General features: G+C 37.1%; 4 protein-coding genes across 4 annotated transcripts; 3 read left to right on the forward strand and 1 right to left on the reverse strand.

Annotated features, from left to right (window-relative positions):
* Positions 1 to 6,467: 6,467 nt before the first annotated feature.
* LOC109544080 (exportin-4) lies at positions 6,468 to 11,879 on the reverse strand. The gene is made up of 19 exons (XM_019914113.2): positions 11,690 to 11,879; positions 11,429 to 11,628; positions 11,115 to 11,301; positions 10,776 to 11,049; positions 10,564 to 10,700; positions 10,364 to 10,509; positions 10,138 to 10,309; positions 9,889 to 10,081; positions 9,720 to 9,834; positions 9,399 to 9,669; positions 9,143 to 9,346; positions 8,907 to 9,082; positions 8,729 to 8,850; positions 8,493 to 8,669; positions 8,252 to 8,429; positions 8,013 to 8,199; positions 7,710 to 7,956; positions 7,417 to 7,648; positions 6,468 to 7,222 (listed from the first exon to the last, which is right to left on the reverse strand). The coding sequence occupies exons 1-19, from the start codon at positions 11,738 to 11,740 to the stop codon at positions 7,093 to 7,095; spliced, it is 3,399 nt and encodes a 1,132-aa protein (XP_019769672.2). The 5' UTR covers positions 11,741 to 11,879; the 3' UTR covers positions 6,468 to 7,092.
* An 884-nt stretch (positions 11,880 to 12,763) lies between these two features.
* On the forward strand, positions 12,764 to 15,655 carry LOC109544102 (carboxypeptidase B). The gene is made up of 8 exons (XM_019914142.2): positions 12,764 to 13,117; positions 13,649 to 13,858; positions 14,019 to 14,112; positions 14,165 to 14,265; positions 14,318 to 14,531; positions 14,677 to 14,933; positions 14,989 to 15,200; positions 15,255 to 15,655. Exons 1-8 carry the CDS (start codon positions 13,038 to 13,040, stop codon positions 15,581 to 15,583), a joined length of 1,497 nt encoding a protein of 498 aa, XP_019769701.2. The 5' UTR covers positions 12,764 to 13,037; the 3' UTR covers positions 15,584 to 15,655.
* A 978-nt stretch (positions 15,656 to 16,633) lies between these two features.
* On the forward strand, positions 16,634 to 19,334 carry LOC109544096 (carboxypeptidase B). Its single transcript, XM_019914136.2, has 8 exons — positions 16,634 to 16,736; positions 17,156 to 17,368; positions 17,878 to 17,971; positions 18,031 to 18,131; positions 18,192 to 18,405; positions 18,541 to 18,797; positions 18,853 to 19,064; positions 19,121 to 19,334. The coding sequence occupies exons 1-8, from the start codon at positions 16,669 to 16,671 to the stop codon at positions 19,273 to 19,275; spliced, it is 1,314 nt and encodes a 437-aa protein (XP_019769695.2). The 5' UTR covers positions 16,634 to 16,668; the 3' UTR covers positions 19,276 to 19,334.
* Positions 19,335 to 19,390: 56 nt separating this feature from the next.
* On the forward strand, positions 19,391 to 21,489 carry LOC125504054 (zinc carboxypeptidase A 1-like). Its single transcript, XM_048665389.1, has 5 exons — positions 19,391 to 19,561; positions 20,098 to 20,310; positions 20,937 to 21,030; positions 21,091 to 21,191; positions 21,243 to 21,489. The coding sequence occupies exons 1-5, from the start codon at positions 19,482 to 19,484 to the stop codon at positions 21,472 to 21,474; spliced, it is 720 nt and encodes a 239-aa protein (XP_048521346.1). The 5' UTR covers positions 19,391 to 19,481; the 3' UTR covers positions 21,475 to 21,489.
* Positions 21,490 to 21,964: the final 475 nt, after the last annotated feature.

Here is a 21,964-nt window from a genome sequence, read left to right on the forward strand (position 1 = left end):
TTTGCCAGATAAAGCAATTTTCTTTGCACGTTTTTCAATCAGGCTCAGGAAACTACAGTAGAATTTCGTTAGTTGTTGGCTCACGAAAATGCGTAGACTTGACTAAAAACTTCACTAATGAAAAATCTTTTTTGAATATTTTCCTGAGTTTTTGAAGAACAAGATTTCATTTTTGTCAGATAAAGCAATGCTCTTTGCACATTTTTCAATCAAGCTCAGGAAACTACAACAGAATTTCGTTAGTTGTTGGCTCAAGAAAATGCGTAGACTTGACTAAAAACTTCACTAATCGAAAATCTTTTTTCGAATATTTCCCTGAGTTTTTGAAGAACAATATTTCATTTTTGTCAGATAAAGCAATGCTCTTTGCACGTTTTTCAATCAAGCTCAGGAAACTACAACAGAATTTCGTTAGTTGTTGGCTCACGAAAATGCGTAGACTTGACTAAAAACTTCACTAATCGAAAATCTTTTTTTGAATATTTCCGAGTGTTTGAAGAACAAGATTTCATTTTTGTTAGATAAAGCAATTTTCTTTGCACCTTTTTCAATAATTGAAGTGAGTAACGAAAAAAATAAATGTACAAAAACCTCGTGTCTTAAGGAAATGAAACTCTGGAAGTTTTTTGTTTTTTCAAAGAGAGTTTTTTCTCAGTTGGTTGCTTCATCTTCTCATACCATTATGAAAAATTGTTTTTGTCTAAATCATAAAAATGCTGCAATTCACTACTAGAAATTGAATGAAACAACATCGCCGTTAGAATAAAATTATAAAAAATTATTGCCTTTTATTTTTCTTAATACTTGGCGAGTTTCAAATTTTTGAACCTGTTTTTTCCAATGTTTCATATATCGTCTTTTAGGCAAGAGTTGAACAGCTTCTGAAAAATCAGATTTAACCAGGATTAAAATAAATTTTCATCAGCTGGTGGTTTCCTGTTTTTTATATACTCTGTAGAAATTTCAAGAATTTACTTCCTCTATTTTTGAATATATTCTGGTCTTAAGTCAAGGTTGAAGAGTTTGTAAAAAATCAGTCTTAATCTTGATTTGATTTGACTAATTGTTTCTGAAATTGTTTATTCTTGTTCCAGTGCGATTTGTTCCATTTTCAAGTCCCAACTTGAAGCAGTTTTTTGTGTAACATTTGTGTCTATGGGTTCGCAAGCGCTATGATTCCCTCCAAATAAGGTTCAACTGCTTCGAAAAACTAGCATTTGGCTGGATTTGAGCGAAATTTTCTCGGTTTTTTATTCAATGTTTTGAGTTCAAGCTGCTACGTTTCTTAATTGGTGAATTTTTGGGCCAGCAAGTAATTTTTCGCGTTCTTTTCCAGTTGAAGATTAAAAACCATAAAAAGCAGCTCTTGTCTGGATCAGAGCGATTTTTCTCGGTTTGTTGCTTGCTGAAAAAACCCAATATGCCAAAAACTTCTCAATCGCTTCATCTGGGCAAAAATCAAGAAACGCTTGTCGTCATAAAAATGCTGAAATTTACTGCTAGAAATAAAAGCAAAGAAAATCGCTGCAAAAATAAAATTGGCGCAAATAAGTGTACTTTGTATGTTACTAATGCAATTACTAACACTTGAGCGACTGCCAAAGAGACAAAGTTCTGTCCAACAATGTTAATCCACTCGAAAAAGTAAAAATATGCAAATATGGTTTTTCTTTATGTGGCGTTCGCCTCTTTCTACTCACGTCCGAACGTTGTACAATTTATATTAAAACATGCACGTAACAAGGAGATATTTATAAACTGTAAACTGTCCTGTTGTTTAAAAACTTAAAAAAATGAAATTTTCGATAAAAGGAAAACAAATGGTAAAGTGAAAGATCACGTACTCGCATTACAAAACCCGGATTAACCTTTGATGAGGGCCAGTAAATGTCAACTTAAGGGCGATGAAAACCGGGTTTTGCTTAAATGTTCATGTACATCACAGCGAGATTTATTAGCTTATTAATAGCGGAAGCGAGTGCTCAAGTTGAAACGCTCCCAGAAAAATTGCATGAGGAATAACCATGAAAATATTGCAACTGAGTCTTCAAACCCATGTTTGATCAGACATTTCATATAATCGACCAAGGGCATGTTTTATATAAAACGAATTAAAACCGCATGAAAAGTTAAAGGTGCTGAAATATTCATCTGTTGGTCCTTAACGAGATTTCCCTAAAGACCCGGACACAATTTAAATTACTTGTATAGTTCGCATTAAGCCGCAGGCCGTTTGGCCAACTCAAATTGCATTGCCGTATAAAGCAATGTTTGATCCAAAGCCCATATATCTTTAACGATACTTTTCAACTATAAATTACAAAAAAAACACTCGCTGGTTGGCTGTTTTTTCACATTTTAAGAAAGGCGATTCGCGCATTCAAAAGTCCAGACGCCTCCTGGTGGCTAAAATTATAACTACAAATTAACTAGTAATTTGACACTTGCTTTGTTGACATTGGTGACACATTGGTGTTTCAATCTGATTGTGATTTGTTTTGCTTTATGTTATAAATGTCACCAACTCCAATAAATAAACAATTCTGACAAGTTTCAACTGTCACTCGGCAACGAGTGATTTGACGTTTCGCAGCCCCACCATCGGTAGTTGAACTCGCGAATAGAAAATTGACTTTTTTAGCTGATTATAACCCGAATTATAAACCGAATATTGATCGAAAGCTACTCAATTTCCAGGCAAATTGCCCAGAGCCCAAAAATCCTCAATTAAATCACAAAAACATTCAACATGAAGATTTAATTAAAGTATATACTTCCATTAATAGAAGCTGCTGATTCTACGCCACTGTTAGTTACTGGAAATTAGTGCAAATCTAATTATTATTTTGCGAATTTGTAATTTGAATACGCTCGCCTGAATGCTGCCTCTGTAATGGAGGGTCGGCTAAACCGGAAATTGCTTTGCCAGTGGACTAAGCAAGATAGACGGGAACATATCTTTTTTACCACTTAACGTTGAAGTCCAAGATAAATTAAAACCGTAACCCTTTTAAGGTCGTTTTCCATCCTACAATACTATGTTTTTTTCATTCTTAATCATCTCATTTCCACCTACTTGTAACTGGATTGCATCCAGACATGGTGTCATTCGTTGACAGTGACACTTGAGGTGGATTTACAACTGCCAAATAGTGACACTTGATTCGTATTGACAACTGACACTTTGAACGGATTTCACCGCCAACTAATCACTGATCTGAACATAAAATTGATTGCATTTTTCTCTTAAAAGTGTCTTTTTTCTGCAAATATGCGCTTCGCTCGGTATGTAATCGAATCTGCATATGCACTATCAGCAACGTACAAAGTTTCAAATAAACTTCCAACTGGACTCGAACTTTATTAGTGGGAAAATGCAATTAACACGAAACTAAACCGCTGAGTTGGTTGAGCTCCGTTGTTTGTCTTCGATTTTTTTCCTAAAACTTCTGATAGTTTATTCGTCTAGCTATTTTATTTGCACATTTATTTAAGTTCTTTGCAACTGAAGAACTACAAAAAGTACAGCGGAATGAAATGTCTACAAGAACGATAAAAATAAGCTGCAAAAACCCGAGGAAAAGGATGAAGGAAAAGAGTCAATATGAAACTGACTGACGAAAAATCACGCTATTTCCAACAACGCAAACCAGCAAAAAATGTAAAACATTGTGTAACATGTGTAAAATAGAACAATACGGAAATAAATCATAAGCAAAAATATCGCAAACATAAAAAACCAGAAGCAACAACCTGAAAAAAACGCCCTATCATCCAGACAAGTGCTGATGAAAAAGGACGAGCAAAGTTACTTGCTGCCTCAAAAAATAAGAACTTATCAACTAAGAGACGAAGCGGCTTAAAACTTTAACAGCTTGAACTGAACATTCAATAAAAAACGGGGAAAAATTCACTCAAATCCAGCAAAATGCAAATTTTTAGACGCTTGAGAAACCCTTAGGCAAAAACTACTGCAAGTTGTAGCTTGAAAATAGTGCAAATCGTATCTATTAAAAACAAGAATAAACAAATTGAGAAACGATTATTAATCCGGACCAAAACTGATTTTTCGCAAGCTCTTCAACCTTGATCTGAAAGATGAACCCCGAACAAAGACCAAAATATAAAAGAAATTAAAACTCACAACATAGAGCAAGTTTCTTCAGAGTATGTAAAAACAAGAAACAATCAGCCGAGAAAAATTTATCTCAGTCAAGGAAACATCTGATTTTTCAGAAGCCGTTCAACGGCAGGAACAAAAACACAATAGGAAACAATGACGAATCCACGGTCAAAATTTTTAAGTTCGCGCAGTACAGCAACTAACGACTTGAAATTTTCACAAAACATATAAAAGGCGAAGAAGCGGACAAAATCAGATTTTTTACAAAATATACAATCGCAGTCTTAAACCTTCTATGCAAAACATTAATAAGCATATTTTCAAAAAATTCAGAAGTCACAAATTAGAGCAAATAGCAACTTGAAACGTATACAGGATTCGTTCGAAATAATGAACAAAACAGTGTGAAAAATTCGCCTTGATTTTTTATCAGGCAAACGCTTATTTCTTTGTAGTAAAAACTTTATCTAGAAAAGCAGCATATCAAGCGCGTATATAAAACGCATAAAAGCGAGTAACGAATTAAATTTTGCACAAAATATGCCAGAAACATTGGGCATTTAACTGAGAAAAAATAATTTCATAATTTTAATGTAAGCAAACGCTTATTCTTTTTATCAAGTTCAAAAAATTTGAGGCGCAAAAGAGCTACATATGAAAAAACACCATTCAAACTAAAAAACTAAACAACCTAAACTAAAATAAATACCGAATTAATTGGAAAACACCTAAAATTTTACCTTAACTTGTTTTTCGCAAAAAAACCGAAAATAAAAACAGTATTCTTCAACGACAAAAATCTGATCATAGATCATCGTGAGATCATCGTGAGATCCATAATTCAGAAAAATCCGAATCATCAACCATAAATAACCTGTTTTTGACAAATAATCCTTAGAAAAACTGAACTTCATTCACTCGAAAACTATCCAATTTTGCCGATTTTCCGGGTCATTCAATTGACGGCTACAGTTTAGATTCAGTAGCGCAACGGCGAGCTAAAACGGTTTTTAAAGATCACCTTTGAAAGCCGAAAAAAATGCGAAAGTTGATTGATATCCCGGTGGAAACTCACCAATTAAAACCGAATTAATCCATCATGTTTTTTCTCACGGAATCTAGTTAATTCGAACGTAAAAAGGGCACGTAAAACGGCCAGCAAATGCATAACATATTAGTTAACCGTTAATGAATCAACCCTTTTTGAACTGAACACTTCCCAAAAAAGGTTGCGATATGAATATTTAAAGACGACAGGAATTCGTTCATCGAGTTCGAAATGGAGCCGAAAAAAGAAATTCAGAATTCGTACGTCGCAAATTAGGATCGCTTTTTAATTATTCATGGTGCCAATTAGGGGCTTCACGTGTTGGGTTATGAAATAATCCATGCATTTTTTATTAGGGATCTATTCACCTCTACGTGTGGATGGATAAAAGTGTAAAAACGAGTGCGGTTTAACAGGATTTTTAGAAGTTAGCCCCAATATTATTAATTAATATAACAAAATAGAATAGTTTTTGAACTAAACGCGACAATTTAATGAACAGTGATTATGAAACTCAATTGCACGTATTGCCTGTCAACGAAGTTGCGAAACTTTAATGCCGGAAAATGTTCCTTATATTATACGAACTTAATAAATTTCACATTACCCGGATATCAGGCGCAATTTCAAGCCAATGGACGAGTTGTTAAAAGTGTCATAACGATGTAAGTTATTAAAAGTTGGTGTCTGAAGTCCAATTAAGTTCTGGATGTGAAGCAGACTGATAGTCTCATCAATCATCACCATAAAGTAGATCCGACGTGTTCACTTCGCAGTTAATCAAGGTTCGGTTCCCAATCAGGCGAGCGTCCTGGACACGTAAGAAATCGCATTACGCAATATAAATGGGGCTTTAATTAAACAAATGGTGCTTATATCTAAATATGGAAATAAATATAAATTACTCGAGTGCCTCTCCTGGATACTTGACCCCTTTCATCTAATTTTCCCCGGCCCTCGGCGTCGCGAACATACTCTCCGATTTGCGAATCTTGCGATTCCCGGCACAATAGAGCTGTTAATTAGATTTTGCTAATTTATCTCACAACGCGAAGCTTCTCGTCATCCGTCAGATTCTATTATGTTCTGGATAACGGAATGGCCTTGTTACTGTTACGATGAAACCTATTTCATTAACAAGCAATGTTACTGGAAGTTTTACCTTAAAAGCTTAGAAAAGGCCACTCTGGGACTCAGTACCGAAGGCGCAGGAGTTCTACATTACAGTAACACACGTGATTTTTTGCATTTAAAACTTCAAGGATTTATGGCAGTTTCGGGTATTTCAACTGCACGTTACTTGGTCTTCTATATATTTTCTGCAATTTCCTTAAACACATTTAGAGCTTGTTTAAAATACAGCCTTTCACATAAAAGCCACTATGGTATAAACACTAAATTAATTTGTCTTAGACTAACACGATATGTACAACCTTTCCATAAGTTCTTTGAACGTATTCCATCTTCGATTAGTGTTCCTAGACAATTCCTAAAGCAGTTTAACAAAATAAAAGTTTGCTGGCAATATTTGATAGAAAAAGATGATTTTACTAAACGGAAGGCAAATGAACTGGACGTGAAAGTAACTTCACAAATAAAAAGAAGATAATTCCGCAAAAAGCCATTGCAATAAATCTGAAAAAATCAAACCCTTCTTTTGACCTGGAAGCCCAAAGGAATGAAATTAATTCCCAATTATCAAAACAAACGGACAATATCGCTACACTGCAATAAATAAACGATCAACTAATTAAAAACGAATAAAACTTATCAACGAATTCATACAGTAGGTCGACTTAACATATAATAATACATCAAACAAGTCGAATGAAAATTAATGCACTTAATTCAATTAAACCGGTCTACACACAAACGAAAAACGACCACATTTAACGCCCGCTTAATTCATCCATTTTCGCATTTACTTAACTAACAAAAATCCATGCACGTTTGCAATAAACTTGTCAAAGTTGTCCCTGAACTTTAGTTTTGGTTGTCTTTCACAGTTTAACGCAACGTTCTGCGTTAGATTGTTGAAGGCTGCTGCCAACCTGTAACATACATAAATATTATATATTTTAAGATTAGAGAGAGAAGATTTATAATCTTCAAATACTCATTATGAGCAGGATAATGGGCTTAAACAAGATACTTTCGCTATGATTGCAAAAACTATGCCATGCTCTCAATACATTTGCAATTTACAACAATAAGTCTTAGTGAACCGTTTAATAACCCACTTTACCTTTCAGCAGTCATTGGATCAGTCTGACTTTGAATTAAACTCTGCACCAGCGCTTGATACTCATCCTGATAGCAGCAAATGAGAGAATAAATTGTCGTAGAGGAACAGCTGATTAAATCCGAATTGATTTGATGGGAGAGCACCAGATCCATCAGCAGCTTCAGGAACGGTTTCAACGCAACTGCAAATGGCGTGTCGAAATTGCTGTGCCTGAACAAATAGCAGGCCATTCCTGCAAGTCGAAAATAGTTGAGTGAGCAGGAGAGCGATTTCCATTCGCGGATCGGTTTTACCTTGCACGAAGTCAAGGCACGCTTGTACGATATCAGTGCCGAAATTGGTGAGCCCCAATTCAATGCTTTGCAGCAGACTGACCATCATGTCATGAGGAAGAGCGGCGATTTTCTCCGGGTAGATGTCGTTGATTAGGACCAGAAGCCGGTAGAAGTGGGCGCACAAGTTGGGGAATTTCAACAGCTCCAATGTCATGAGCGGCATTATAAACTTGAGCCCAAAGAGAGACACATCGGAAGCAGTAACCTGATAAAACACGTCATAAAAAAACACTCAAAATAATTGGTTATAGATAATAATACCGTAATTTCCTCTTCGCCGCTGCGAACATGCAAGTCCACACAGTCTTTGGCCAATATAAAGGTCAGCAAGTCCAACACAAGACTTAAATCCTGGCAACTGCTCTCTTCAGCAAAGGATTCAGTTGATAGTCGGTTAGTGTTGTACTTTGCATAGGCCTGGACGGCAGCCAATGCACTTTCGTATAATCTAGAATACACAAACCCATCATGTGTTATCAAAAGCGTCAAAAATTATTTACTTTTTGCTATCCGACGGGGCCAAGTAGCACAAGATCGACTTGGCACACTGCCCGAAAAGCTCCAAAATTAGTTGCACAATCACTTGGTAGTCTTTGAAAAAGGTCAGGAATACTGGCAGCTCCGATAGAATGGGGCACATAAAAGGAAACAAAATTTCCACAGTTGCCACTAAGGAACCTTCGCAAAACGAAAAAAGTTTGATCAATGGATCAAATATTCACTAGACATAATCCAATTTACCTCTCGCCACCCCAATGAAGCTCTCCAGCAAATCGATCACAACCTTTTGCACTTGCTCATTCTCACACATTCTGCCGAGGTTTTCCTGTCCAACTACGGCTTTGAATTTATTCTTTAGAGGCTCTAATATCCTTTGGTAATACGTGTTTTTCTCATCGGGATCGGTCAAACATATACCTAGCAAAAAATTGCCGATTAAATTGCATTGTTGTTTATGGGAAAAAGCCCATTCTCACCAGCCGTGACTATGCCCTTGTAGATGCCTCTCAAAATATTTGGAGGAAGCGTTCCAGCCTCCATTTGCTCAGTCAGATTGATGAGTTTTGCCATAGAGTCCGTTTTTATTATGTAGATAGATCTGAAAACGTAATCACAGATTACATTAACTCTCATTGACCAATGAAACCGACTTACTTTTGCTTGCTGGAAACCATGTCGCTAAAGAGTTGTACGGTGTCGCGTAGGAGAATTGGTTCGGATTGGAAACTGTAGAGGTTTACGGCAATTTTATGCAAGATCACAGAAATAAACATTTTACTGCACTCGGAATCGCGGCCGAAACAAGCTAAAATGACTGGACTTATTCTTAACTGGAACAAACAATTAAAACAGTGATTAGTTTGTGTGCATTTGTAAGTATCCCCTATTACTTGTTGGTAAAACTCTTCAGGCGGCAATAAGTAATTGAGGCACCATCGTTTCAAGAACCACATCAAAGTAGAGCCAACTTCAGGGCTCATAAAATGGCCCTGCCGCATTGAAATCGCCAGTTCCTCTATAGAGGCCAAACGCAACACACTGTAGGCGATTCTTATGACTGGGTCGCATTGCTCCAAACAATCAGGAACTTGCACCTGAAAAATTTGCTGATATTTTATACGCCGGAAATGAACTGAATGGAAATACCTTGGCGTCTGCCATGCTCAGAGTTTTTATACTCGCATCTGCGCAAGTTGCTCCTTTCTTCGCCATCTCGGTGGAGTGATTGTTGATTTCTGAGGGGATCAGAGCCAGCTCCCCATCACTTTCCATACAGAGCAAATGGCCGGCGATCAGAACCGCCCAGTGTACATCCTCAAACACCCCGTCCAATGATGCAGCCTCATTTAAGTTCATCGCTCTTTGTTGCATGACTGGCAGCATGTGTAGCAAAGATTCGGTACGAGACTCTAAAATTCTTCAACAGAAACCATTTATCCTTGCAACGTAAGGCAAAGTAAAACTTACTTGTACAAAACTGGAAGCGAATGCGGTAGAATGGTCCTCCCAAGCAAGCCAATGATTTGCAGCTGCTCCTTGAACTTAGTGCGGTCATTGTCTTCTAGATCTTCATCACAATTGTCTGAAAATCAGATGTTTCTTAAGAGCGTACTATATTAGAATATTCTATACATACGTCCATTCTCTAAACTAAGACTTCGAATTCCATCAGGTTGTGCTAGATGACACTGCACATATTTATTGAAGATTCGCGTAGCACAAGACTGATGTAGCTCTTCGGATATGGATGAGAATTCGACGCTTATCGTTGTCCATGCTTCGAGCATATTTTCTAAAGAATCGGAAAAATACTTCTCTTCGTCCGGATTCTACAAAAGTTATCATATTGTTATGATTTCCACTAAGTATTCGCCGCCCCTCTTACAGCATCTTCTCGAGCGGCTCCTTCAGCAAAGTTGCACGTTATCCGAGTGAACTCGTCCATTATCGTCTCTTGAAGCGGAGTTGGAAGATTGCTGAAGTCATTGATGAAAAACAACACTAGCTTTCTAGCAATGTTTGAGATTCCCAGGGATTCTTTTTCTCTGATGGTAACACTAAGAACATACGTTAAGCGGGTCGGTTTACATTAATTAATATGCGCCACTTACTTGGATAACAAATTGACGAAATTGCCCAAATAGCTGTGTAAGTACTTCAGACGAGCTTCGCTGTTAATCGTGATGCCTCCGCTCAGGCTCGCCAGTTGAACCAGGCAATTTAGGCAATGGTGCGATAGTTCATCTATGTCTCTGAGCTGAAGAAATAGCAACAATAGTTATTAAGTAAATGGCAAAACCGACCAACTTACCTTCCAATATATTTGGAACATTAGAGGCACCAGATCGGGATTGAACATGATTTCCGACCACGAATTGGTCAGTCTCAACGCAGGGGCTTGATCAGACTCATGCACGGACTCGTAGATACCAATCAGCCTTTTGGGTAGTAATTACGTGATTAAGGAAAGCTCAATGGCTCGCTAATGATGGAAATGCGAAAAGTATATATGAAAAAGGATATGAATTGGCGAGACGTAGCCCCAGGTGAGCACTCTTTCAGTGATTTGCAACAAATGCCTGGTTAGCTGGACGACGATGTCGCTGTAAGGMGGATCGTTTTTCACCACTTCTGATAGCAAATATACGCAAAATTGGAAGATTCGCTTGAGATCCGTTGCTTCAAAYTGCTTCTTTGCTTTAAAATGCACCTCCCATGGAAGCCCAACGTCGGTAGACTTTACAGTGCTGGCATACTCTTGCATTAAGTTCGCGATAATGTAGCAGCCAAGCAGTTTCTGGAATGTTAGATGAATTAGCGCTGCATTAGGGCTGCTTTGGGGGTTGACTCTAAAGTCTTTACCCTATTCGATTCGGCATTCATAATGAGATTTTCAACCTCCTGCAGAATGATACCGCGCTCTCTTCCATTGTCGTCAATGCTAGCCCTTTTTACCATAATGGCAATTACTTGCAGGATTCTATCCCGTACAAAATGCGGCACTTGGCGAGTGGTTATGTAATGCATCAAATACTGCCTCAATGATACTCTGTAAAGTTGAAAATTTTCTATAAAAAAATGCTGTAAACAAGATGTTTTGTAATTCACAAATAACGCAAATGGTGTGTTAAATGTTAAATAAATTGCTGATCATTTTGTCCAAATTCAGCTCCTACCGATCATTTTCCATTAAAAACGACCATTCCCTGATAATAGCTTCTTTTAGGACTTCTGCAGACTCAAACATAACATATTGGTTGGGACATTTTTCCAGAATTTGCCTGCATATTTCGTAGGGCGATTTGCTTTTGCGAAAATTCAGAAAAATCACTTCGGCATGATGCCGCTGCTCATTCGAGACGATATTTGGAGGAGCCTAAAAATAAAGTCCATTGTTTATGCATTCCTTCTTTGCACCTTAATCCGATATTAATTACCATTATTATTTGGGCAGCCGCCTCCAGCTCATTTATAGCTTGCTCACTCATTTTATTATTCGAGCTAGATCACATTGAGCCACAAAATACCAGAGTTTGGAAATTCTGAGAAATGAGCGTATTTATGTTTTAACATATAAGACAAGTTCTGCTATCCTGAAGGTTGAGGTTAAGTTGAACTCAGTTGACCTCTATGAAGAAGGAAGAGGCACCGCTTGGGTGCCACAGAATATATTGTCAACCAAAAGCGAAAGATCGAATTGGACCATATTAATGTGTGACGTGTTAATTAGTATTTTCAATATTTAAATTAAGTGGTTGTATTTTCAAATAATGAATCAAGACCATTTCGAATATAAAAAAAGAAATCTAATTGTTTTGCAATTGTAGAGTTGATCAAGGCAATGTAAATATTTCAATAAAAATTAATAAATCAACATCTGTATTTTAGAAAAATATGCTTTCATTAAAAAGTGCTTCAAATTTGAACTTGAAGCAATTTTAAGACACTCGGTATTTTGTAAGCTGATAATAAGCGGATTCTTTTCTGGAAGATAACAATTATTAGCGCTAGAATCTTCGAGGTTGCTCTTAATTTATTGTGATGATTAATAAAAGCTTATTAAGTTAAATTTAAACCGCTTTTAAGCTTTCGGATCTTATCCAGGCATATTAAATGTTTATCTTGCAAACGCGCTAAACATTATTGTTTCAACTAATCCACTCTGATGTATAATATAAGCAATTTTTCTCATTTTACTTTTTATTGTTCTACAAGAAGTATTTCCTGTACTAATTACATTTTAATTATTTCAAATTAGTGCCTGTATAATGTTTGTCTTTGCAATAGAAATTTTGAAAAATAAACTAAGATACTTTCTGTTGATTTAAAATTTAATTGTTTTTAAATCAGTCAAAAGCAGAAATTTGATTTTAAATCATTCCAGAAAGGATTGGTTTGCATTCGGTAAAAGTTTCATTTTGAAGTAGTTGTTTTGCCAAATGTTGATTGAACTGTGCAAAATTGGTAAAATTTAATGGATAATTTTACACACTTGAGGCGCATACAATTTGTTACAATTTTCCATCTCGATATATAACAAATTTAAAACAATAAAGTGAAATGAATAAGAACATTCCACGGGTCAAGACATCAAATATACCTAATCGGATCAAATTTATAAACGCAATGACAACTGAATTGAATTCCATCCTTATTGTGTATACAAGGTTTTAGAAATTTACGGCGAATTAAATGTGGATTTAGGAAAATTAGCAGATAAAAGAGGTCATAAATAGGGCCTAGAAGGATCTAATGGGGCCATGTTGAACTGATACCGGCGGCAAGATGAGTGCGTTTGCGATCACAAACATTTTCCTTGTTTTCAGCTTAATCTTGAACGGTTGCAACGGCTTTAGCCACAGGGGGTAAGTGCCTAATGGACTATTAAAAACCACTTATATTTACATTGAATAATGCTTATTCTGCGATGTTAATTTAACCATTTTTAAATATATATTTACAATAGGTATGAGAACATTTCAATAAAATCATCCAACTATCGTTAATGTTTATCGTTTATGAACTAAATATATCAACTGAAAAATTGAGTTTTTTTACAAAAAAACTGTTTTTTTTAAATTGGCCCAGTTTTCCAGGAAAAAACCTAGTCAGAAATGTTCAAACTTTCAGAGCAGTCAGCACTTTCCAAGCACATTGACCGATTAATCTGAAGACCCCGAAAAAAGTGCTCGTAATCCATCGACATGAAGATCATTCGCTAGAAGAATTGAAAAAATGTTCAAATTCAAGCCCTTAAAGCGTCATAATTCAATTAATCTGATCGTCTGGTCTTAATGTGGCCATAAAAGTCCGTAAAATAGTTGCGTCATTAATCAATCGCACTTTTATTATCTAGAAGATGACAAGAACGGCTGGTGATCCATAAACGTTTACAGATACAAACTCTATGAAATCACTCCAGAATCTCTAGAAGACGCCGAGTACTTGCACGCGTTCAGCAATGAAAAATTCGATTTTTGGAGGGAAGGGCAGCGACTGGGAGAACCCACCGACATTATGGTTGCTCCGGAGGATCAGCAAGAGTTTGAGCAAAAGCTGGCCAATCGCGGAATGAAATACCAGGTGGTAGTTGAAGATGTCGAAAGGTAATTGAGAAATTGCAAAGAGATTAAAATATTCATCGGTCAATTTCTTGCACGAAGAAAAAATTGTGCTTAATTTTCTCCCGTTGCTTATTGATCGATAAACTCAAGCACTTTATCCAACCAACTATTTACAACATTAAAAGATAATATGATGTTTTAGCATTTTGCAACAAGAAAAGTTTGAGCGCAGCATGGCCAGATCTGCTCTGGGGCCTGGATCGGTCACTTTCACCAACTACATGCTGCTGGAAGAGGTAGGAAAACCACAAGTTTCCAACTCGAAACCTAAACATCCCTAATTTCCAGCAAATGGCTTATCTTCGACGCCTAGCCCAAGACTACCCGAACAACGTAACAGTGGAATCCATCGGGCAATCGCATGAAGGCCGCGATATATTAATATTAAAGTAAAGAATCCAAGTCTGGATCAAACACTTTTAAACCATGAAAACTTTTCAGATTATCCAGTGGGTCCAGCGGAACAAGTTCACCGAAACCAGCAATTTTCATCGACGCAGGTATCCATTGCAGGGAATGGATCGCACCGCCAGTGGCTTTATATGCCATCCAACAATTGGTGGAAAACACTGCCAATGCCGCTCTATACGCAAACGTTGATTGGTACATTGTTCCCAACTTGAATCCAGATGGATACCAATACACTACCACTGTTGTGAGTAGATTCATTTGTCCGCAAACAAAAATTAAATTCATTATCAAAAACACACGACTCAGAAAGGAAACAAAAGCCTGTTTTTACACTGATCCAAATTCCTTTTCTGTTCTTGTGACCAACCAACCCGGACGCTTTGTTTCAGAATCGTTTATGGAGAAAAAATCGCCGTCTAACTGACGGGGCTGAATGTTACGGCACTGATCTGAACAGAAACTTTGGCTACCAATGGATGGTAGGAGGAGCATCAAGCAACCCTTGTTCAGAAACTTTCGCCGGCCCTTCTGAATTTTCTGAGCCGGAAGCGCGAGCGATGAGAGACTTTATCTTGGACCACAAGGACAACATTAAACTCTACGTCTCGTTCCATAGTTTCGGTGAGCTGTTGCTCTATCCATGGTCGTAAGTAACGGCTCCAGCTACTGATGATCCAACCAATCATTCCTGAATTATTTAGCTATGCGCCATTGCTTCCCGATAACACTGAAGAACTCTATGCGGTTGGGCTGCGATCAGTGCAAGCGATTGAAGCAGCCAGTGTAATCGGCTCTGAGTACACCGTTAATAATTCAGCTATTGGTCTCTATGTAGCTGCCGGTGTTACCACTGATTGGGTCAAGGCAGAGGCGGGAGTCGATCTCAGCTACATCTTCGAATTACCCAACGGAGGTATAAAAGCGGCAATTTTTTAGGCTATAGTTTCACTTCTTCTTGCCTATTCAGATGCTCCCTGGTGGTTCATGCTTCCTGCCCGACAAATTCGCCCAGTAGTTGAAGAAACGTGGGCTGGCATTAGAGCATTGTACGAATATGTAGAAGAAAAGTTTGTTGCCGGCATAACAACCACGACTTCAACCACAACGACCACAGTTTCTTCGGTAGATGAGCCTGAAAGTAGTACTTCGTCTGCAAGCACCTCGTCAACTGAAGGTACTTCTTCCACTTCTCCTACGACTACTTCTACCACAACAACAACTACTGGCATACTGCGCGAGCTAGATCTAAGTGAGGATTCCTTTGTAAGCGACGTACTGAGGAGCTTCCCAGTGTAACTGTTTTTAAGATACCATGGATGATATTGTTTGAGTGTCTTTTCAGGCTTGAAATAAACGTAAATCAGTAACTAAGGGACTTTCAATCACATGCATGTAGTCAGGATTTTATTAAAGTAATTGAAAATGTGCACCTGTCTGCTCTAAGGAGTGAATATTTTTTTCAACTAACTGAAGATGCAAATTTCAAAAGTAATATGTTAAGAACCGAAGTCAATGCTGCTTCAAGCATATAGATATAAAGGGATTGGCTTAGCAATAAAGTGAATCAAGACGCCTGCATTTTGCAAGAAGAACAAAGTCAACAGACATGCATTACAAATAAATTTGTGAATTTTGTGAAGTCGCCTATAGTGAAGTGAATAATCGGGGGACTCGAATTAAACTTAACTTAGCCCAAGTAGAGAAAATACGCAAGCAAACAGAAAGGTAAAAGCAAAAGTACTGAAGAGCCAATGATTTGAACACGTCGTTCAGTAGCTAGGAAAACAATAAAAGCAGTGCGAACAAGGAACTAGTCTCAATCTATAACACACTCACAGTGGACTCAACATTTTAAACACCTTTTGGATGAGGTCGAAAAGAAATAATTAGTTGGTTCGGACACACAAAAAGAATGGGACAACATAGAGCCAGAAAAATGCTAAGAGCTGGAGGAATGGCGGGGATGATACAATGAAATCAAAGAACTTAAACGAGGAAATGAGTCAGAAAAGAAAAATGTGGAGACACAATGACAGCAGTAGAAATCCGGACATATACATATTGTATGAACTATCATAGAGCGAACAAACTCTGAGCCTGAGCATATTCTGAATAAAGGGGGATCGAGCTAAAGAAACGACTGTAGAATAAAATAAAGCAATTGTATAATGTGAAAAACAATTCATCATCCATTCAAAGCCAAGAATTTCATTTGGTTGATTTACAATAGAGCTTATTCCAATATACAGCTGCTTTGGAGAAATGGTTTATGAACACCCATAAAGCTAATTCGTCATAAAATCGAGATAAGACGATCATTTCAGTTGCTAATTTTACCAAATAATACGCTAAGAAAGTGTAATAAAGAGCGATTAAGCATCATGCCACTGCTACTGCTGCTTATTGCTCTGTTCGCCCTAAAAGCATGTGAAGGTACAAGTTTCGAGGGGTAAGTTTGACAAGAATTGGCAACGAAAAATGACCTGAATGTAATTATTCAATTTTAATTAATTTAGCCCAAAGTTCTTTTATTGCTTACTAACAACCACAAAGTTTTTGGATACGTTTTATTTTTTATTATTATTTTTTATTTGTTTAACGCCGCTTGCATTTCACGGCAGAGATTCAAAGCAGAACGAGTATAAAGTATACAATTTAAAGCTACAAGAGCTTCCACTAAATGATAAGTTTCTTACTCTTGTAAAGGACTTTTTGAACTAATACTTGAAATGCAGTAGACACCATAAAGCCAATTTAAAAAATATCGAAAACTCTTCAGAATTTTAAAAATCTAAGCTTGGAAAAACGGGTTTATCAAATATAACTTTTTCCCTGTTAACTCCGCACTTTTAACATGATTTTTTCTAGCTATAAAGTCTACCACGTAACTCCAAACACTCTAGAACAAGCGAAAATTCTCAATGCGTATCACTATGAGGAGAAATTCGACTTTTGGGAGGAAAGTCATCTCCTTGGAGACCCCAGCGATATTATGGTGGCACCTGAAGACCAACCGGCCTTTGAAAGAAACCTGACCAGAAACCTTTTTGATTACAGCATTGTAATTGACAACGTTGAAAGGTATAAAAATACAAAAACAGAATATTATGCGGAAAACCATATTTATGGGGTTTTAAGGATTAATGTTTAAGGAAAGTCGCACTTACTTACCTTTGAATTGTTCATTTCTCGTTTCCAAATAATTTTACAGTTTCTGGCACTCTTTTAATGTCAAAAGCGTTCAGCATTAGCTTGAGTAGACACATTTCAATCATTGCGCAGCGTTTGACAGCAAACGTCAGAAAGTTCCATTTAACGAATTTTCGTCTTTTGCTAAAAAAAATGCACTGGCGACCCAGAAAATCCCACAGAATGGGGGACGGGAACTTCCTTTTCCGAAAAAACAGCAATTTTCCGCCCCAAAGCGGAAAAAGTTTTGACACTGTTTCGACGGAGCCACACGAGTAACGAGCTGTTAACGAATGGAAACTCGGCAGCCATGATAATTTGGACGTATGTCTAACGATAATTTAAATCAATTAATTAATTTAATTATTTCAAATCTTTGCGATAATTCCTGTGCATTTCAGACTAATTCAACAAGAGAAAATTGAACGATCAATGACGCGAACAATGCTTGCTCCCGGACAGGTCACATTTTCCAGCTTCATGCGCCACAGTGAGGTAATCCAGGTCATTTTTCGAAAATTTTAAGTTTCTCATCGAAAATGGTGATTTTCCAGCATATGGCCTACCTGCGACGATTGGCCGCCGACTACCCCAACATAGCCACTGTAGAGAAAATAGGCGAGTCTTACGAAGGTCGAGATATTCTGATGCTGAAGCAAGTAACACTCTATTAGGAACAATTTGCGATTATTCAGATTGGGGGTTTGCTATTTAGAATATCCAGTGGTCCAAGTGAAACCTCGACGCCAAAACCGGGGATTCTAATTGATGCAGGAATTCACTGCAGGGAGTGGATTGCGCCACCGGTCGCCCTGTATATCATTCAACAATTGGTTCAAAACAGTGCCAATGCCCATATGTATGCGAATGTAGACTGGTACATTGTGCCTAATTTGAACCCCGATGGATACGAATTTACACAAAGCAACGTAAGACTATTTTCAGCAAAAAAATCAACTAGAATTGAAAGTTCTCGACCAAAACAACTTCCCCAAGTTTTAGTCTTAAATGGGGCAAATATCGTCGGTTAAGCCACAAATGTGTTAAAAAATCCTCTTGTTTAGAATCGCCTGTGGAGGAAAAATCGGCGCTTAACTGAAGGAGCGCAGTGTATAGGCACAGACTTGAACCGCAACTTTGGATACTACTGGATGCATGCAGGAGCCTCTCAGGACTCCTGCTCAGAAATTTACGCCGGGCCAGAAGCATTTTCCGAACCAGAATCACAAGCCATCCGAGATTGGGTTCTGGCCAATGGCGAGAACCTGCAACTGTACCTCTCCTTCCATAGCTATGGGGAAATGATGCTCTATCCTTGGGGGTACTGCCTACGAAATTCAGCTAGCTTAATCACCAACTATTTGCTCACCCTGTAGATATGCACCGGAACTGCCGGAAAATCACGAAGACTTACATTATGTGGGTCAGCTGGCGGCTACAGCTATTGATCAAGCCAGTACCATCAATTCCCAATACAGAGTCAACAGTTCAGCTATTCTTCTTTACGAAGCGGCTGGAGGAAGCGACGATTGGGTAAAAGCTGAAGGAAAAGTGGATCTCTCCTATTGCGTGGAACTACCTGATGGCGGTTAGTAGGTACTAATTTAACTAGTTTAGGGCTTAAAAGAATAACTTGATTTTCAGATGCCCCGTTCTTCTTCATGATTCCTGCCAGACAAATCTTGCCAGCAGTACGCGAGACTTTCGAAGGAGTGAAAGCCTTCCACGCGTACATCGAGGAAAATTTCTGGACCAATCAAGATGTTGAAGTTGACGACGCAAACCCTGAAATCCATTGATTGATCCATATTTCACAATTATATTAAACACGCATTAAACTAATGTTCTAATAAATTGATTAATCGTTTTATTCCCCATCATTATATTTGGCTATAAAGGAATTTTTCAATCTAAAGCTCCAAGACGCCATATAAGAAGATAACAGGATTCGGTTATTATTGCAGCCTGAAATCATTGTTTAGCACAGTTTAAGCTGATTGAAGAAATGAAGTGCAGTAAACTAGATATAATTTGCTTCGTTGTGCTGTTGCAGTTGAGCGCGATAATCGCCACTAATTACCATGGGTAAGAAACAAAAAAAACTCCGAGAATTTCAGCTTAAAATCCCGAAAAAAACCTTCTAAAGATGAAACTGTTGAGCTTCCTAAGCTTGAGTGAAATCCCGAAAAACTCCCCCTTTTTTTCTAATCGGAAATTTTACAAAGATGGTTTATGGAAGTTAGAAGTTAAGTTCGGCAATTGAAAGGCTAATAAAATGTCGCTGTAAATCCTTCGATACCAGTTTTAGTTTTTCATTTATTTGAGGAAAMGCGATTCTTCACTTCTTTAGACACATTGAAAATTTGAAATAAAAGTCATCAAATTAAGATTTTACTACAGTTCAAAAAACTGCCTTATTTTAATTTTAAGGTCAASATYTTCAAAAGGCGTTTATTCCTGCTTCTATTGTGAATATTTTGCAAAAAAAAATATTTGTAAATTCAAACAGTAAAAATATCAGCAAATTGGAAAAAATCCAACAGTTTTAAGTAAAAGCTCACTCTTGATAAACWTTACACATCTGAATTTCTTTAATTTCAACTCAAAGTTTAAATTTTCAGATACAAGGTTTATGAGGTGGTTCCAATGACGAAAAAGCAAACAGATATTGTGCACACGTTATCAGAAGATCCCAAGTACGATTTCTGGAGGGAAGGCAGAATTGTTGGTAAACCCAGTCAAATAATGGTAGCACCCGAAGATCAAGGGGGTTTTGAAGAAAATCTTTCAAGGAATGGTCTCGGCTACGCTGTGGTGGCTGAAGATGTGGAGGAGTAAGTATTACTTAAGAAAAAATAGTTTTTGAGTGCTAACTACCATTTTCTTCGGTGCAGGGTTTTGAAAATATAGTGAATTCATTGTGGGCATTTCAAATTGCAAAAAAAAATGCTTCTCCCTATTAACCKATCTTAATTGAACCAAAAAATAAAACTTGTGAACTGCATTTTTTAGAAGTTAGCGAAGCAAAGAACGCAAGAAAATAATCAAATTTTTTTCAAGATCTTTTTGCCTCAAAATAAGGTTTTCTGTCAATTGTTATCCACTCGAAGTTCTGCTTAGTAGCAGTTTTTATAGTTAAAAACTGGCTTTTTTGTGTGTTTTACAACAATTCTAATTAAAAAAGGTTTGTCTGATTATTTGTATCATCGAACCAAATGAAAGACCTGAACTAGTTTTATTCGTAAACAGATAAAAATTACAACTCGTTGCTTTTCAGATTTACTGATTTGTTTTTGAAAATTGCACCAGAAAATTCGTTTTTGGTTTATAATTTTTTTTTATCTACAATTGCTTTTAACTTCCTTTGTTTCAAAAGTTTAGTCATTCAACTTTTCTGCAATATACATGACACAAAAGTGCGTGTTTCCGCTCTAACTTAACTCGTGTTTTTTTTGTTTAGAGTTCTTCGGCAGGAAAAAATCGAAAGATCTTTAACCAGATCAGGGCTTTCTATAGGCGATGTTACATTCAGCAGTTTTATGCTCTATAACGAGGTAAACAGGTTTCCAGGCCAATAACATAGGAAATATTCGATTTTTTTAAATTTTCTATAGCAAATGGCATATGTTCGAAGATTGGCTACTGATTACCCGGATATAACCACTTTGGAACTGATCGGGCAATCATATGAAGGCAGAGACATACTGGCCTTAAAGTGAGTCTAAGAAAAACCTCAAAAAACGGTTTGAATAAAGTAATTTTCTAGAATATCAAGCGGAGAAAGTGAAACAGCGGTGGCGAAGCCAACAATTCTGATCGATGCAGGAATCCACTGTAGAGAATGGATAGCTCCAACAGTGGCCCTGTATATTCTCTATCAGCTTGTTCAGAATAGTTCAAATGCTGCCCTTTATCAGAACGTTGATTGGGTTATTGCCCCTAATATGAACCCTGATGGGTATGAATATACTCAACGGACGGTAAGAATTTCTTTCTAAGTAAGCGAATTTTCATGGAAAACAGCAGGAAATTTTTGCGGATTTTTAATACAGAATACATCAATCAAATTGTGAAAGTTAGTTTAGTTGCAAGTTGCGCCTTTTCCCGAAATTTAAAAGCGTGTTTTGCTCTATTCGTTTTTAGCAGATTTATTGATATTTAGCTAATTGTTTGTGTGATAGCTTCAATCATTCTTGAGTTAGTTCAATTATTATAATCCGAGCGTTGCTTTTTCTACCTTAAAGTCGCTCAAGTGATTCACCTGGTTTATTTTATAAAAACTAAAAAAATAACAAGTTTGATTGCAAATTAACACTTTAAGATATCCAAAAATTCAATTGCAGAAACTTATTAATGATGTGCAAAAAAAACGAATCATTAAAAAGGAATCCACCGATTTTTAAAAATTAAACCACCCGACGTTTGGGTCACCCGGTATACAACCTGGATTCTTAAAGTGCAAAAAATGTAACGAAAGAAAAACATGAT

The sequence above is a fragment of the Dendroctonus ponderosae genome, unplaced genomic scaffold (assembly GCF_020466585.1).
Source record: "Dendroctonus ponderosae isolate FM_Combo_2020 unplaced genomic scaffold, Dpon_F_20191213v2 Dpon_F_20191213_344, whole genome shotgun sequence".
NCBI lineage: Eukaryota > Metazoa > Arthropoda > Insecta > Coleoptera > Curculionidae > Dendroctonus > Dendroctonus ponderosae.

Bases quoted from the DNA above. Each gene is read 5' to 3' on its own strand.
- LOC109544102 (XM_019914142.2), top strand. From the start codon at position 13,038: ATGAGTGCGTTTGCGATCACAAACATTTTCCTTGTTTTCAGCTTAATC. The intron at 13,118-13,648 runs GTAAGTGCCTAA...AAACGTTTACAG, and splicing joins AACGGCTTTAGCCACAGGGG to ATACAAACTCTATGAAATCA. The intron at 13,859-14,018 runs GTAATTGAGAAA...ATGATGTTTTAG, and splicing joins GTAGTTGAAGATGTCGAAAG to CATTTTGCAACAAGAAAAGT.
- LOC109544096 (XM_019914136.2), top strand. From the start codon at position 16,669: ATGCCACTGCTACTGCTGCTTATTGCTCTGTTCGCCCTAAAAGCATGT. The intron at 17,972-18,030 runs GTAATCCAGGTC...GTGATTTTCCAG, and splicing joins GCTTCATGCGCCACAGTGAG to CATATGGCCTACCTGCGACG. The intron at 18,132-18,191 runs GCAAGTAACACT...TTTGCTATTTAG, and splicing joins CGAGATATTCTGATGCTGAA to AATATCCAGTGGTCCAAGTG.
- LOC125504054 (XM_048665389.1), top strand. From the start codon at position 19,482: ATGAAGTGCAGTAAACTAGATATAATTTGCTTCGTTGTGCTGTTGCAG. The intron at 19,562-20,097 runs GTAAGAAACAAA...TTAAATTTTCAG, and splicing joins ATCGCCACTAATTACCATGG to ATACAAGGTTTATGAGGTGG. The intron at 21,192-21,242 runs GTGAGTCTAAGA...GTAATTTTCTAG, and splicing joins AGAGACATACTGGCCTTAAA to AATATCAAGCGGAGAAAGTG.